Genomic DNA, 13,722 nt, shown 5'->3' on the forward strand with positions numbered 1-13,722 from the left:
GGAAGGACTAAACTCTTAAACTGAAGCACGGGCAGGAATTTTTCTTAAGTGGTAGGGGGAGGCAAGAGATTAAGGGGATTTGGGAGTCTTTTTTTTGGATTTTAGTCTTTAAGAGCAATGGGAAGCTACTCAAAAGCATCTGGGGCAGAGATGGAGAGTATACAGAAATGATCAAATGTGCATTCAGAAACATTACTCCAGCTACACTGCGGTCAGAGTTAAGAGGGAACCAATCTTCATCTAGCCAAACTGACTACAGAACAGTTAGGAGTTACTGTAGCAGTCTAAGTGAGAAATGATGGTAGCTAGAATTAGGGTTATGACCATCAACCAACCGAGAAAGAAAAAAGGACAATTCTCATGATTAGCAGAGTAAATGCCTTGTTTCACCTCACATATTGTAAAAAGTATCCTCTTCTCTATCTAGTGCCACATCTTTTGCATGTTTGTGCTTTTTGTTGATAGTTCTGTTCAAAATGATCCCCAAGCATAGCGAAGTGCTGTCCAGTGTTCCTAAGTACAAGAGAGCTGTGACGTGAAAAACATACATGTAATAGATAAGCTTTTCTTAGGGATAAAATGATGGTGCTGTTGGCTGTGAGCACAATGTGAATCAACATATTAAGGTTGCCTTTAAATAGAAATAAACATAAAACGAGGTTATGAACTGATCATCTATGAAAATGCTGTGACTAAAAGGCTCACGGGAACCTACCATCATGGCTTGGTATCATTAATTCAATGTTCATGGTAACTTTATAACCTACTGAGAATAATGAGAACCAACTATATGAGATTTAAAAGGTTAAAATAAGTCTTTGAGGTGGATTAGATATGGGGATGGTAAGGGAGGAGTTAGAAAATGGACAAAGAAGTAAGAGGAAAACCACAGGACTTGGGTATTACAGTCAGATATGTATCCCTTCCAGAGTCTGTTATTTAGTGCCATTGTCTGGTCAGATCGTTTGACCACTGATCTTACAACAGGAGAAAGGATTCATAAACCTGGCTCAACTACAGACTACACTGAATGGCCATTCATCTGAGCCTAATCAACAAAAATCTCAACAATAATGAAGATGTGAACATCATAAATCAAAGATGGCCTACAGCCCAATTTCATCTGTCCTCGGCCAAAAGGGAGGATTGAGAAAGAAAAAAAGAAAACAGTAAAAGTCCAGGAATCTAAGATTCATACCCATATCTGAAGATTATTCCATATCTAAGATTCATACCCATATTTGATGCTTACAACAAGAGAATATCATTTTCCTGGACATAAACCACCCCAGAGAACATCCATTTCAGACAAGTTCACTTAACACAAAATACCAAACATCTTCCTAACTCACTGACTGCTATTTCTTCACCAATTATAGCCTTTGCTCTGCTTTAGTCTTCCCTCCTTGTAGATGTCAAATGATGGAACTGCCCCACCTTCCAACAATCCAGTGTGAAACTCTACTTCCTTACTCTTCCCAAAATTACCCAAATGAATAGGTCCTGATACCCTTTAACTGAGACTTCCCAAAGTGTGTGTTCTTCCTCACTATAATGGTAATAAACCCAACCTGTGTCAAGGATGCCTCTCTAAGAGAATTTCATGAAGAAAAAAGTGAAAAACAGTAGTTTTATATCTAATAAATGAGCATAGAAAATACCCACTGAATTAGTGGTACATAGAGCTTCTAAGAAACTTGGAGGGGAGTAACTTCAGTGATCTTAGGAGGGCAATAGCTAAGAAGTTTAGAGTTTATCTTGTAATCAATAGGAATTAGTGGGGAAGACAATAATCAGCTGTGATAGAAAATTATAATGGAAAAGTTACCAATAGACTGGATTAAAAAGAGGCCTGAGACAGTAAGACTAATTTGAGAAATACTTAGCAGAAAATTAAATGAAAGAAAAAGGTAGAAGGGTGACATGAGGGTTTTCCAACTGGAACATCTGGTACATGGTAATATAAAAAGGCAAAGTAAGAATACAAAAGGCTTAAGGTGAGAGAGAGCAAAGTTAAAATGTTAACTTTCGGGCTTCTACGGCAGTCCCAGGTGGATATAACCTACAGGCAGTGCCATCTCATGTATTCAATAAATATTTTAGGGGTATCATCATTAAGAAGTGTGCCAGGCTCTGCAAACAGTTATGAATAAGACAGTCTGTAGACTAGAGCTTACACACCTGGCTGATTCTACTGGACTTAAAGTTCCTTGCAGGGAGAACTTATTCATCTTTAGTAAATCCAATGCAGAGATACACAGAAACAATGGTAAAATGGATACCTTATACAATGAGCAGTCTCACAACCCTTCCCCTCATACACAAGCACAATTTTACCCTTGTTATTAACAGAAATCTAAATGATATGGGCCAACTGCGCCATCCAGTGAACCAATTATTTTTCAAAGAACTCATACACACACCACCATCTCATTTTCTCATTTATTCCCTTACGTTATGAATTTAGGAAGGTCTTAATACTGTCCATGTAAATAAAACTAATTTTTTAGTCCTCTTTCTTCTTCCTGGTTTCCTCAATGAGATCTATTTTTCCAGTGGTGAGCCTTAATCACTGCTGATAATCAGGGTTAGAAGTATACCTTTATCAACAAAAATCATGTAGTGAAATCCAGTAACTTACTGCCGTCAATCTGCAAAGTACTTAAAGTGTCCAGAAAACACCTTCTTAAGCTCTAAAAATCTGTTTCTTCTGATTAAACTTACTTGTCCTTAAGCACAAATAGTGCAGAGAACCTCACTAGTATTTACGGTCACATTATTGTTTCAGCTATGTTACAGGATCTCTAAGGTTCCTTCCAGCTCTGAAAGTGTAGAATTCCCAGGCCCTAGATTTTTATTAGCATCTTAAAGTTTCCAAGAAAAAATACCTAATATCCAAAATACACACACACACACTAAATTTGGTGGCATAAACCATTATCAAACTAGGAAATTCTGCAATGCAGTAAATTATTTTAAGATTGTACCAAATGGTATTTTAAAAAATTGATTGATTTCTGAATGAAAATGGTTTCTGAAATTTCCCCAAATCCTTACATGCTTAAGAGAACTTTGTAATTAAAATCCAACTAAAACTAGTACCTGAGAACCCACAAGGCTCAGTTGGAGGACGTAGTTCAGTAAAACGAGGTCCCTACCCTCAAGCGGTTCCCCTCAACCATACTCCCAGCTGCAGTGAAGGTCACCAACTTGTATAGTGTGCCTTCAGGCTTATACTCATCTTCCCTACCTACAATTTCAAGACCTAGCTCAGATGTCTCCACAAACATGAACCTCCTTGCTTTCATATTCTCTGCCACTTAAGCCTGACAACTACACATTGCCGTGGGTTCTTCATCTTCATAGAAGTGTCTTAACCATTGAACAAGCATGTAAATATTACTCAGAGCAAGCATTATATCTTAAACATTTTGTAGTCCCTCTCAAGGAATTACTAAAAGTGTTTTCCAGTACAAAATATACCATAAGCCTAATTGAGAGAGAACTAAAATTTAAGTTCTTAATGTCCCCTAGTCAAAACCCTGGAGAAGTAACATAACACGGTAGTTAAGATTAAGAGTTCATGGTGGATTGGGGGGCGAGGAGGTTGTCTGGAAATCCCAGATCTAATATCTAACTCACTTTGGCCAAGTACTTAACATCACATCTCAGTTTCTTGGACTGGAAGAGAGATTGTTAGTATCCACATTACTAGAGTTATAAGGATAAATAGGATCAAATATATATAAAGCCGACAGAAAGCATTAATGTAAACTACCACTATGTAGAGAAAGGAAAATGTGGTAAATTTTCTTTAGCTCTTGATTCCTTGCAATACTCTACTTCAGTTGGTGGTAAAGCATATGAAAATAAAAGCAAAACTTCAGTTACCTCAACCCACTGAATTTTCAATATTAACGAACAGTATTCACATGGTTCATGCACTTAAAAGTTTTCATTCTGCTATCTACAGAATTACCTACCTACTGACAATAAACCTTAATATACCATCTTCAAAGAGTACAGAACTCTAAAACATGAAAGAAAAAGGGTAACGGATGTACCCTCTCACCAATAAATTGAACCCATGAATCAAATCCTACAAAATGATTCTTTAAAAATGCTGACATCTGATGATTTTGAAGCCTGTACCTATTTCCTTATTTTCTTTACATGAACAGACCATGTCATTATCCGGAGACCTAAAATTTCAGGCCTATAAGGGACCTTTTGTAAGTACCCACATACAAGTCTCTCCAAGTAAAAATTTATTCCAAATTAAGTAACCTGCCCAAGACCTCACAGCTAGTTCACAATAAAGAATCCTACTAGACTAGAACCCATATATTGTGACCAGTAGGTCCTATGCTCTTTGGAATCTACCATGAGAAGAATAATGTTTTTTTTCCTGTTAGACACATTATTGTTTTCTTCTTCCCTTAGCACAAGAAGAGTGGTTTGCACTAGATATTCTATAATACTAACTCTGACCTCAAGATTTTTCTGGTAGGTATTTTAAAACATGTAGCAACAACCTGTGATATTTACACCAAAATAAATTTCAAATGAGAAAGTACACGGCATAATTTTTTTAAAAAAGACACATACATTCAAATAAATGCCTATACCGATATCATACAGAAAAAGGCTCAAAATACTTGACTTCAAATGCACGCTATTTGAGTTAATCTCTTAAATATCTGTAATTTAGTATATACACACAGTACTTTAGTTCCAAAGGCTTGCCTGTTAACTGGATGGCTTCAGCGTATTACAAGTCTTTAAAACAAAGTTAATGAAAATATCTTAATGCCAAATTGTTGGAAGTCACTGTTTCTACACTTATTTTTTACACTTTTCTTCTTCTTCAACTATTAGAAATATATCAATACTACACTTCTAGAATAATCATCCTCCAAGCAATGTTTTTTTGATTTACTCTAGCTGAGACTGGGAGATAATTCTTATCAAGTTCAACACTGACTACAGCTTAATATCAAAGCATTATTTCTTTCAAATAGTTTATTTTAAAAAGTAAACACAAAAGCATGCATATATTAACTTTACAAGAAATTTAAGTAGCTGGAGTCAAAAATCACATATACAATATTAACACTACTTTCAACATGTTACCCATACACAAGTCTGCCTAGTTGAACAAAATCATGCTATTATAAGGAAGTGTTGTCTTTAATCTGAAGTTTGAATACAATCAGCATGACTTTTTCAGTACTTTCACAGATTGAGCCAAAATGACAGAAAAGGGGGGAAGAAATCACACCACACACTTTAAAGCTGAAAACATGTATGTACATATATATCCCACTCAAATGTGTATTTAAATTTCAGTGTCTTACACTGGGAGCAAGCGAAACTTCATAGGGAAGTAAACAGCATTCTAATCCCTAAGAAACACACACACACAGACACACAAAAAACAAAAGCAAAACTTTTATTTCCTCCATTAATCTAGATTCTGATCTACACAAATCTAAAATACCAAAAACAAAAAAATAAAACAAAACAAAAAACAAATCATGTCTCTTCCAGAAAGTCCCAACGCTAAAATCTTTGGTATTGACAAATTGGATTCTCAAAGTTTCAAAATGCTATACTTAACAACTCCCTAGGTAGCAAAACTTTAAAAATCATTCTGGCTTTGAAGTCACAGAACCAAAACTGTATTTCCCTGGCCACGTGACTACACCAGGACATCAACTTAATCTAGGGACACGATCACTACAGTTTTTCCCGCTTCTCCTTTCACAGATGGGAACATCTCTTCCTGGTAGATGAGGTGTGGACAGGTTTCCAGGTGGTAAAGGGTTACCGTTCACACATACACAAAACAAAATAAGGTAGCTCCCAGTCACAATTTTAATCAACGGTATCTGTACTTTCCTTAAAAATGCTCACAAAACACAAGCACCAAAGAAATAGTTTTGTTGTTGTTGTTGTTTTAGATCGGGAGCGTATTTATTCTGCGATGGGACAGGAGGTGGGAAGGAAGGAATGTAACCACCACACTAGTGCAAAAGGGCGGTGGGGGCGGAACCAGGACAAGCCGTGGAAACCACCATTCTCCGACGTGCGTGTTCCCAAGGTGTTCCCGGAACGCACAGCACAGAGACCCGGGGCACGAGCTCCGCCAAAGCCTCCTAATCCACCACCTTCATTTTTTTAAGAAGGTCCATCAGCAAAGATGCATTTGCTCGCTTTACTTTTCAGGGTTAAGGTTCCCGAATTCACCCTGCTGGCAGTAATTTTGCATATAAGACAATGAGACTGAAACCCCGAGAGCCCGCTTAGTTTTCACCTGACAAGGTTAAAAAAAAAAAAAAAAAAGACACGAGATGCTGGCGGGAAAGCCCTGCGAGTCCGGTTTCCTCACCCTGGCTGCGCCCCCCGCTCCCACTCCCTCCTTCCTTCCTCGCACCTCCACGAGAACCGGCCAAGCAAAAAGTTCATAGGGACCCAATCTGCAGAAAGCTAAAGCTAAAGGGAGCAAAAAAAAGAAAAAAGAAAAAAAAAAAAAAAAACGAGAGAGAGAAAAAAAAAAAAGCAAATCATTGGAGCTGAATGCACCTAGGCCCACTCCCGTCTGCGGGCAGAGGCGGCAGCGGGGGCCCGGGGCGGGCGGCAGGCTGAGCCCCGGCGGGCAGGGCGGCCTAGGGCCTGCGGCGGGCTGCCCCGGGGATCCGGCCTCCCCTCCTCGGGTCTCCAGGTCTCCGAGCCGCCCCGCCTCCAGGGCCTCCCCTCCCCCGGGCCCCCGGGCCCCCGGGCCCCCGGGCCTCCGGGCCTCCAGGTCTCTGGGCCTCGCCTCCTCCTGGTCTCCGGGTCTCCCGGCATCCCCTCCCCCCGGCCTCCGGGTCTCCGGGCCTCCAGGCCTCCCCTCCTCCCCGCCGCCCGGCCTGCCCAGCCTCCGGGCCTCCGGGCCTCCCCGCGCCCCCCCCGCCGCCCGTCCCTACACCCGGGGGCGAGCCAGCCCCGTGCCGGGGCTGGGGGCGGGGAGGCCCGGGGACGCAGGAGCGGCCTGGCGGGCGCGGCGGGCAACGGCCCGGGGCGGCGAGCGGGGGAGGGGGAGGGGGCGGAGAGGGGGAGGGGGCGGAGGGCGGGAGACGGCGGCCTGCGGGGCGCGGGGCGCGGGCCGAGGGGTGGGGCCCGGGGCGGCGGCCGCGGGGGCCCCAGGCCGCACCGCCGGGCCGCGGCCTCACCTGAAGTCCTTGTCGCTGGATGTCATTTTCTCCAGCAGATTGGAGATGTGGTAGGAGGCGCTCGCCATGTTGGCGGCCTGGGTCCCGCCCGCTGGCGCTGCCGGTGCCGCCGCGGAGGCCGGGCTCGTCGTGTCGCTCGCGGCGGCTCCCGCTCGCAGGGGCGCGGCGCCTGTCCCTGGGCCTAACGACGGCGGCGGGGCGCGCTCATGGGCCGCGGGGAGCCGACGCCTCCGCTCGGCCGGCCTCGCTCCCGCGCTCTCCGCGCTCGCTCCCCCGGGCAGGCGGCCAGAGCCCGCCCACCTCGCTCCGGGGCGGGGGCGGGGGCGGCGGACGCGGGCGCGGCGGACAGCGGGGTCAGGGTTCACGGAGGTCTCCCCGCGCACGCTGCGGCGGCGCCCGTCGAAACGCGACCCCGTTGGCTGACGGCCCCGTCCGTCTCCGCGTGACCCGCCCCCCAGGAGGCATGACAACGACCCAAAGCGGCTGTTCTCGCGAGACTTGACAGCGGCGGTTACGCGATGCGGGGGGGGGGGGCGTCCCGCGAGGGGGGGGAAACGTGCTGTAATCTGAGAGTAGCTTGACTTTTTTATTTTTGTATCCGTAGGACTGTAACGATTTCTAATTAGCATAAAGCGAGGGAGTAATGCTACTGAAGGCACCAACATAAGAATCATTACAAGCGGCTTCCATTCGAACCGGACGCGTGGCCTACTTTGCCTCCACCGCCGTGAAAATAATGCTGCCACGTGAAAACCACAAATCCCAGAATTCCGTCGGGGTGGGTCGGGATGGGATTGGCTGAAGGAACTTGTAGCTTCCCCATTGGCTCCCGGGAGAGGAGTGGATGCTGGGATTTGTAGTCTAAAGAGTCGGTAGCGGCGGGTTAAAGCTTGAGCGGCCCGCGCGGTTGGTTTCCGCCGCGTATTCGGGATTTTCCTTTTTAGAGGCCCGTTTGGCTGTTGCGGGATGTCTGCAGCGCTAGGTTGCCGCGGTCTGGGCAGGCGCAGTACGGCTCAGGGAGCGTTCTTGGCAGATGTGCAGCAGAGAGGCTTGCGAGCGCTGCTCCTTGGGGGCGGGGGTGCAGGCAGCTGGGGCTCTGCTGGGCACGCTCCTCCCCGCGCGCATCCCTGAGCTCGCCGAGGGCGGGCGGTGGTAGGCAGGCCTGCTCCGTGCATTCGGAGCCGCCAAAGGCCCACCCTCTGTAGCCAGCTCTCGTGGCCTTGAGGCTCCTGCAGCTGTATTGCATTGTTCCCAGAGACGCACACACACAGCGGTGGGAAGTCCAGTCATTGGTTGCAGGCTTTATCTGCCTTCATTGGAATTGGAGCTGGCTAAAGGAAGACAGAGACAGCCCAGTCAAGCGAGAAGGAAGATTCTGTCTCAGTCCGTTACTGCTCCTGTTCAATAAACAAAACACCTAAATAGCTTCCTTTCTTACAAATATCAAATATGACCTTTCTCTGCTGTTCTTTCCTATAGTTCCCACATGTTAATATTGAGTGTCTTCTAAAAGCCAGGCACCGTTGTAATCAATTACAGTTAAAACAGATGAAATGTAACCTGGCCTCATGACTCCTAATTCTTTTTTTTTTTTTTTTTTTTTTTTGCCCCAGTGCATCCTTTTACTTTAATACTGTTTCTCCCCAGTAGAACCACACCGCTTTCCCTGACTTCATGATGTAATTCATATTGTGTGTTGATTTTGGAGGTCAGAAGTTTGAAATTGTCAGCCGTAGGTTCCCAGAGCGCTTTAGCCACAATGAATGCCCTTCTGCTCTGAGCAACCTCTCCACGATATTTAATGTAAACTATGCACATGCATGTCACACACAAGCAAGCCGGTCATTTATCTTGAGTGGACCCCAAGGCCTAAAATCTAAGTCATCTGGTTGATAACCCCCCTCCCTTTTTTTTTTTTTTTTTAGCCTGAATCCAGTCAGACGCCAGGGCTTGTTTTTTCCATTTGTGTGTAAATCCTTTCATTTATCAGTTTCCAACTGAACTATAATATGTGTAGTCAGACAGCTTGAATATAAATCCTGTGTACTGCCACTTATTAGCTGTCTTAGGCAATTCACCTCAAGGTCTCTGGGCCTGGGTTTCTTTATGGATCACACTAGGATCATCAGAATACAATGTTACCCTATCTGACTGTTTGAAGAGTCAAATGAGCTATTGTCTGAGTCTGCTACAGTTGCTATAACTGAATACCGTGGATTGGGTGGCTCAAACAACAAGAATTTGATTTCTCCTAGCTCTGGAGGCTGGAAATTCGAGACCCATGCAATAGCAAGGTTAGCTTATGCTGAGGCCTTAGCTTGCAGATGGTGGCCTTCTGCTTGTGTCTTCCTGTCGTCTCTCCTGTGTATGCCCACACCCCTAGTATCTTTCTCTTCTTCTAAGGACACAAGTCCTATTGAATTAGGGCCCCATCCTTGTAACCTTGTAACTTTATTTCACCTCACATATCTCTTTAGAGGCCCTATCTTCAAATATTGTAATATTGGAGCTTAGGACTTCAACATCTGAACACTGGGGGAGACACAGTTCAGTCTGTAACAGATATCCCTTATAGAGTGTTCAGCATATTACCTGAAACATAGTAGGTTTTATAAATAATAACATTTCTGGCAGTTACAAAGGTCACTGGAAACCATCTAATTAAAGTCAGCTGCTAATAGTAATATATTCTTTTGGTCTTTTCCTTGTCTCTATCCCAAACCATTCTGCATAGCCAGTTGAGGGTTTCTTAAAACATTGTTTTCATAGTGCTACTCAGCAACTTTAAAAGTTCAGTGGAGGGCAGCCCCGGTGGCTCAGCGGTTTGGTGCCACCTTCAGCCCAGGGTGTAATCCTGGAGACCCAGGAACGAGTCCGACATCGGGCTCCTTGCATGGAGCCTGCTTCTGCCTCTGCCTGTGTCTCTGCCTCTGCCTCTCTCTCTCTCTGGTCTCTCATGAATAAATAAATAAAATATTTAAAAAACAAAAAAAAACATTCAATGGAGGAAGAAAAAAGGTAAAAAAAAAAAAAAAAAGTTCAGTGGTTCTCTACTACTGAATGAGATCCAAATGTTTTGGCAATCCGTGGCCCCCTTCATCTGTCCCTAACCCTTTTTTTCTGACCTTTCTCCCACTATTCTAACATAAGAATTTCTTCCATTGATTTTTTTTTTTGAGTCCCTCAAAGGCCCAACTCCAAGATTTCGTATAATCATCATTATAATAATAAGCCCTTACTTCTAGGTCAGGTGCTACATTCATTTAATCCACATTTTAAGTCTGAGAGGCACAGAGAGCTTCAGTAACTTGCTAAAGGTTCAGTCAGGATGAAAACCCAGGCAATGTGCTTTCAGAGCCTACACTTCAAATCTCTGTACTAAAATGCTTGTCCCCACCTGCAATGCTATTCACCTCCCCTGTCTCTTTCTAGGATCTTGAACCAACAATCATGTTCATATTCTTCCAACTAGAGTGTAAATTCCTTAAGAGCATATGCTAACTTTAAACCACTTCTGCTTCTTTCAAGTACTTAGCCCATGCCAAGTTTGTAATAGCAAAAGTACTTAATTTTATTTTGTATTCTTGACCTCTTAGAGATATGATCTGTGTATCACTGAATATAGCTTGTTACTAAACAGTGGGGAAATGCATTCCTTTAAGGATCTATAAATGATGAGGCGCTGGGTGGCTCAGTCAGTTAAGCTAAGCGGCTGCCTTCAGCTCAGGTCACGACCCCAGGGTCCTGGAATCCAGCCCTGTGTCTAGCTCCCAGCTCAGCGGGGGAACCTGCTTCTCCCTCTCCTCCCCATTCATGCTCTCTTTCACCACGTCTCTCAAATAAATAAATAAATAAAATCTTTTTAAAAAATAAGGATCTGTAAATGCTAAATTAATTTTAAGTGCAAAAGGAAATAAGCCTACATACGGCTGTTCTCCAAGAGTTTTCTTTCTTAGTCAATGGTCATAATGAAAAACAGACAAGAAAAGAAGAAAAATGGAGTCTTTCAGCTCTTGGAAGTTTCTTCAAATATCAATCAGTAACTTAGCTTAATTCACAAACATTTATTGAGTGACTGCACTATTCCAGGAAGTGTATAGTTACTGAAGATGCAAAGATGAGCAAGACACTTTTCCTTAATTTGGGGAGACATTCACATTGACCAAATCTTAAATTTCATGTATTTTTTTTGTATTTTGCCTAAAGTATAGATCCTAAAATTGTCTTTAAAATGTAAATATGGTAATACTGAGGTGAATTAAGTATTAAAAGTTAAATATCAATACAGAGAAGGCAACAGAAACATATAATTGATTAAAGAATATGAAGTTGTTTAAGTAGTGGCATGTTACTTTGTTGTTTTTCTTTTTTTAAGATTTATTTATTTGAGAGAGAGAGAGAGAGAGAGAGCACAGCAGGGAGGGGCAGAGGGAGAGGATGAAAGACTCTTAACCAGACTTCAACTCAGCACAGAGCCCAACACACAGAGCTCAATCACAGGGCTCAAACTCACAACACTGAGATTACTACCCCAAACTGAAACCAAGAGTCAGATGCTCAACCTGCTGCAGCACCCAGGTGCCTCTGTTGTTATGTTTTTCAAACACACTGTTGTCAGTTCTTTTACATGACTCTTAATGACATATTGGGCAGATCCCTTTAAAATCATAAAAGTCCAATCTGGTTTAGTCCAATGTCCATCCTGACACCACCTTCTGCTTCTATACCCCATATAGTTAAAGAGAATGGCAAAAGAGAGGATAAGGAGAAAGAGGTAAATTGCTTATAGTTCTACCTCTCTTGACTGTTGATGCCATCTGGTAGACACCCAAATACTGACGCTCTTGTGAGGGTCAAGGTTGTAACTTTTTAAGGTGTCTTTCAGAGGCCTACCTTCTGCACACCTCCAGGACCCAGCATGCCTGAGCATTCCCTAACCTTCCAGGTAGCAAATGGCACTCATACATGGGGTCCCACAAGAAGGCTCACACCTAACTTACTTTAGAGGGAGAGATGCTTACTTCACCTGCTAGAAGCTCATGCATCCTTGCCACCCACATGAAGGGAGTGCAGGCTGCTGCGTGCAATGCCTCTCTCTGTATTGCCATTTCTCTTCGTTTCTCTTCTCTCCTGGAGGGGGCACAAATAAGTAGATGGCCAACCCAGGAATGAATTTTTTTTCTATTGTTTCGTTTCTTCATCACTGCTTTCAAACACACTCTATCAAATATTTTCCCTCACCCTTAATAACATCTTGGGCAGATCTCAAAACTCTCCAGAACCTTTCTCTTCCTGTAGGGATTTTCATTTTTTCTGGGTGGTAGGGATCTTTTATTTGTTTGTCTGGTTTTGATTGTTACTTTGTTGGAATGGGAAGGGGAGGAAAGACCCAGCACCCAGCATTTTGAGCCATCTGCTAATTTCCACATTTCTCTCTGATCCATGTGAGGACACCGAAAGAAGGCTGCCATCTGCAAGCCAGGACGAGAGTTCTCACCAGTACCCAATCATGCTGGCACCCACCCTACTCCAGGACTTGCAGCCTTCAGAATTGTGGGAATAACTGTTGTTTTAAGCCACCCCAGTCTATGGCATTTTGTTATGGCAGCCCAAGATAACTAACACAAGTATATACAGGTACTTGACACATTTGAGCATAGTTTTTTTAAAGTCCTACCTATTACCATCTCAAGAAATGAGAGTACCATAAAACATTGGAAATCATTGCTCCATTGCTGATTTTTTTTTCCTGAATTGAATGCTGAATGAGTTATGAAGAGTGAGAGTCTTGGCAAAAAATAAGTTTATTTGACATTCATTTTAAAACAGCCAAGTAAACATGGATTGTGTTTAATTCATAGATTTGCTGTAAACTGAGTTAAAGGAAATAAAGAAAATCAAGCTATATTTATTCAACCAGTTACTAGCTTCTGAAATATAATTCTTTGTCAAATGTCAAAGCTGATATGTTAATAGTGGAAGAAAAGGGCAGTGGTGATTTGTGTTTCAGCACAGACAGATTTGCACACAAATAAACACAAAATGGGCCTGTTACAGATCATTTGTTAATAATGAATTCATCTTAGATGCAAAAACAAGTAAATGCTGTATAAGATTGATTTTAGAAGATTTATTTCCAATTGTTTGGAAACAACTCAGCAGCTCCAGTTTTTCCTATGATCTACTCTCTTCTAAACAACTGCTAGAAGCTCTTGGTTAATTTTAAGTGGCACTCTAAATCAAACTTAATTGTTATTCTATGAAGGGATTATTCTTTTAGAGTTAGAAATACATTTGTAGCATATTAGAGAAAATTGCAAAGATTATTTATATCATGAAGGTTCTTCCTTTGGTACATCTACCATTTCATTCTTAACTTTTGATGTTTATGGTAATATTAACCATTGTGTGGCATTTTACTATCATAACATCTTCTAATATAAAATTTTAAGAGGACTGTCCAGGATTTTCAGACAACTAAAAATATAATTATATAAATGTAAAGCTG

General features: G+C 42.8%; 1 protein-coding gene across 1 annotated transcript in view; it reads right to left on the reverse strand.

Moving 5' to 3' along the window:
- The window catches only part of CAND1 (cullin associated and neddylation dissociated 1), a 41,970-nt gene extending 34,451 nt beyond the window's left edge, over positions 1-7,519 (reverse strand). The window contains exon 1 of the mRNA XM_072746175.1: positions 7,215-7,519. Coding sequence (XP_072602276.1) covers positions 7,215-7,282 — 68 coding nt within the window. The 5' untranslated portion in view covers positions 7,283-7,519. The remainder of the gene's footprint in view (positions 1-7,214) is intronic.
- Between the last annotated feature and the right edge of the window lie 6,203 nt (positions 7,520-13,722).

The sequence above is a fragment of the Vulpes vulpes genome, unplaced genomic scaffold (genome assembly GCF_048418805.1).
Source record: "Vulpes vulpes isolate BD-2025 unplaced genomic scaffold, VulVul3 u000000647, whole genome shotgun sequence".
Classification (NCBI taxonomy): Eukaryota; Metazoa; Chordata; class Mammalia; order Carnivora; family Canidae; genus Vulpes; species Vulpes vulpes.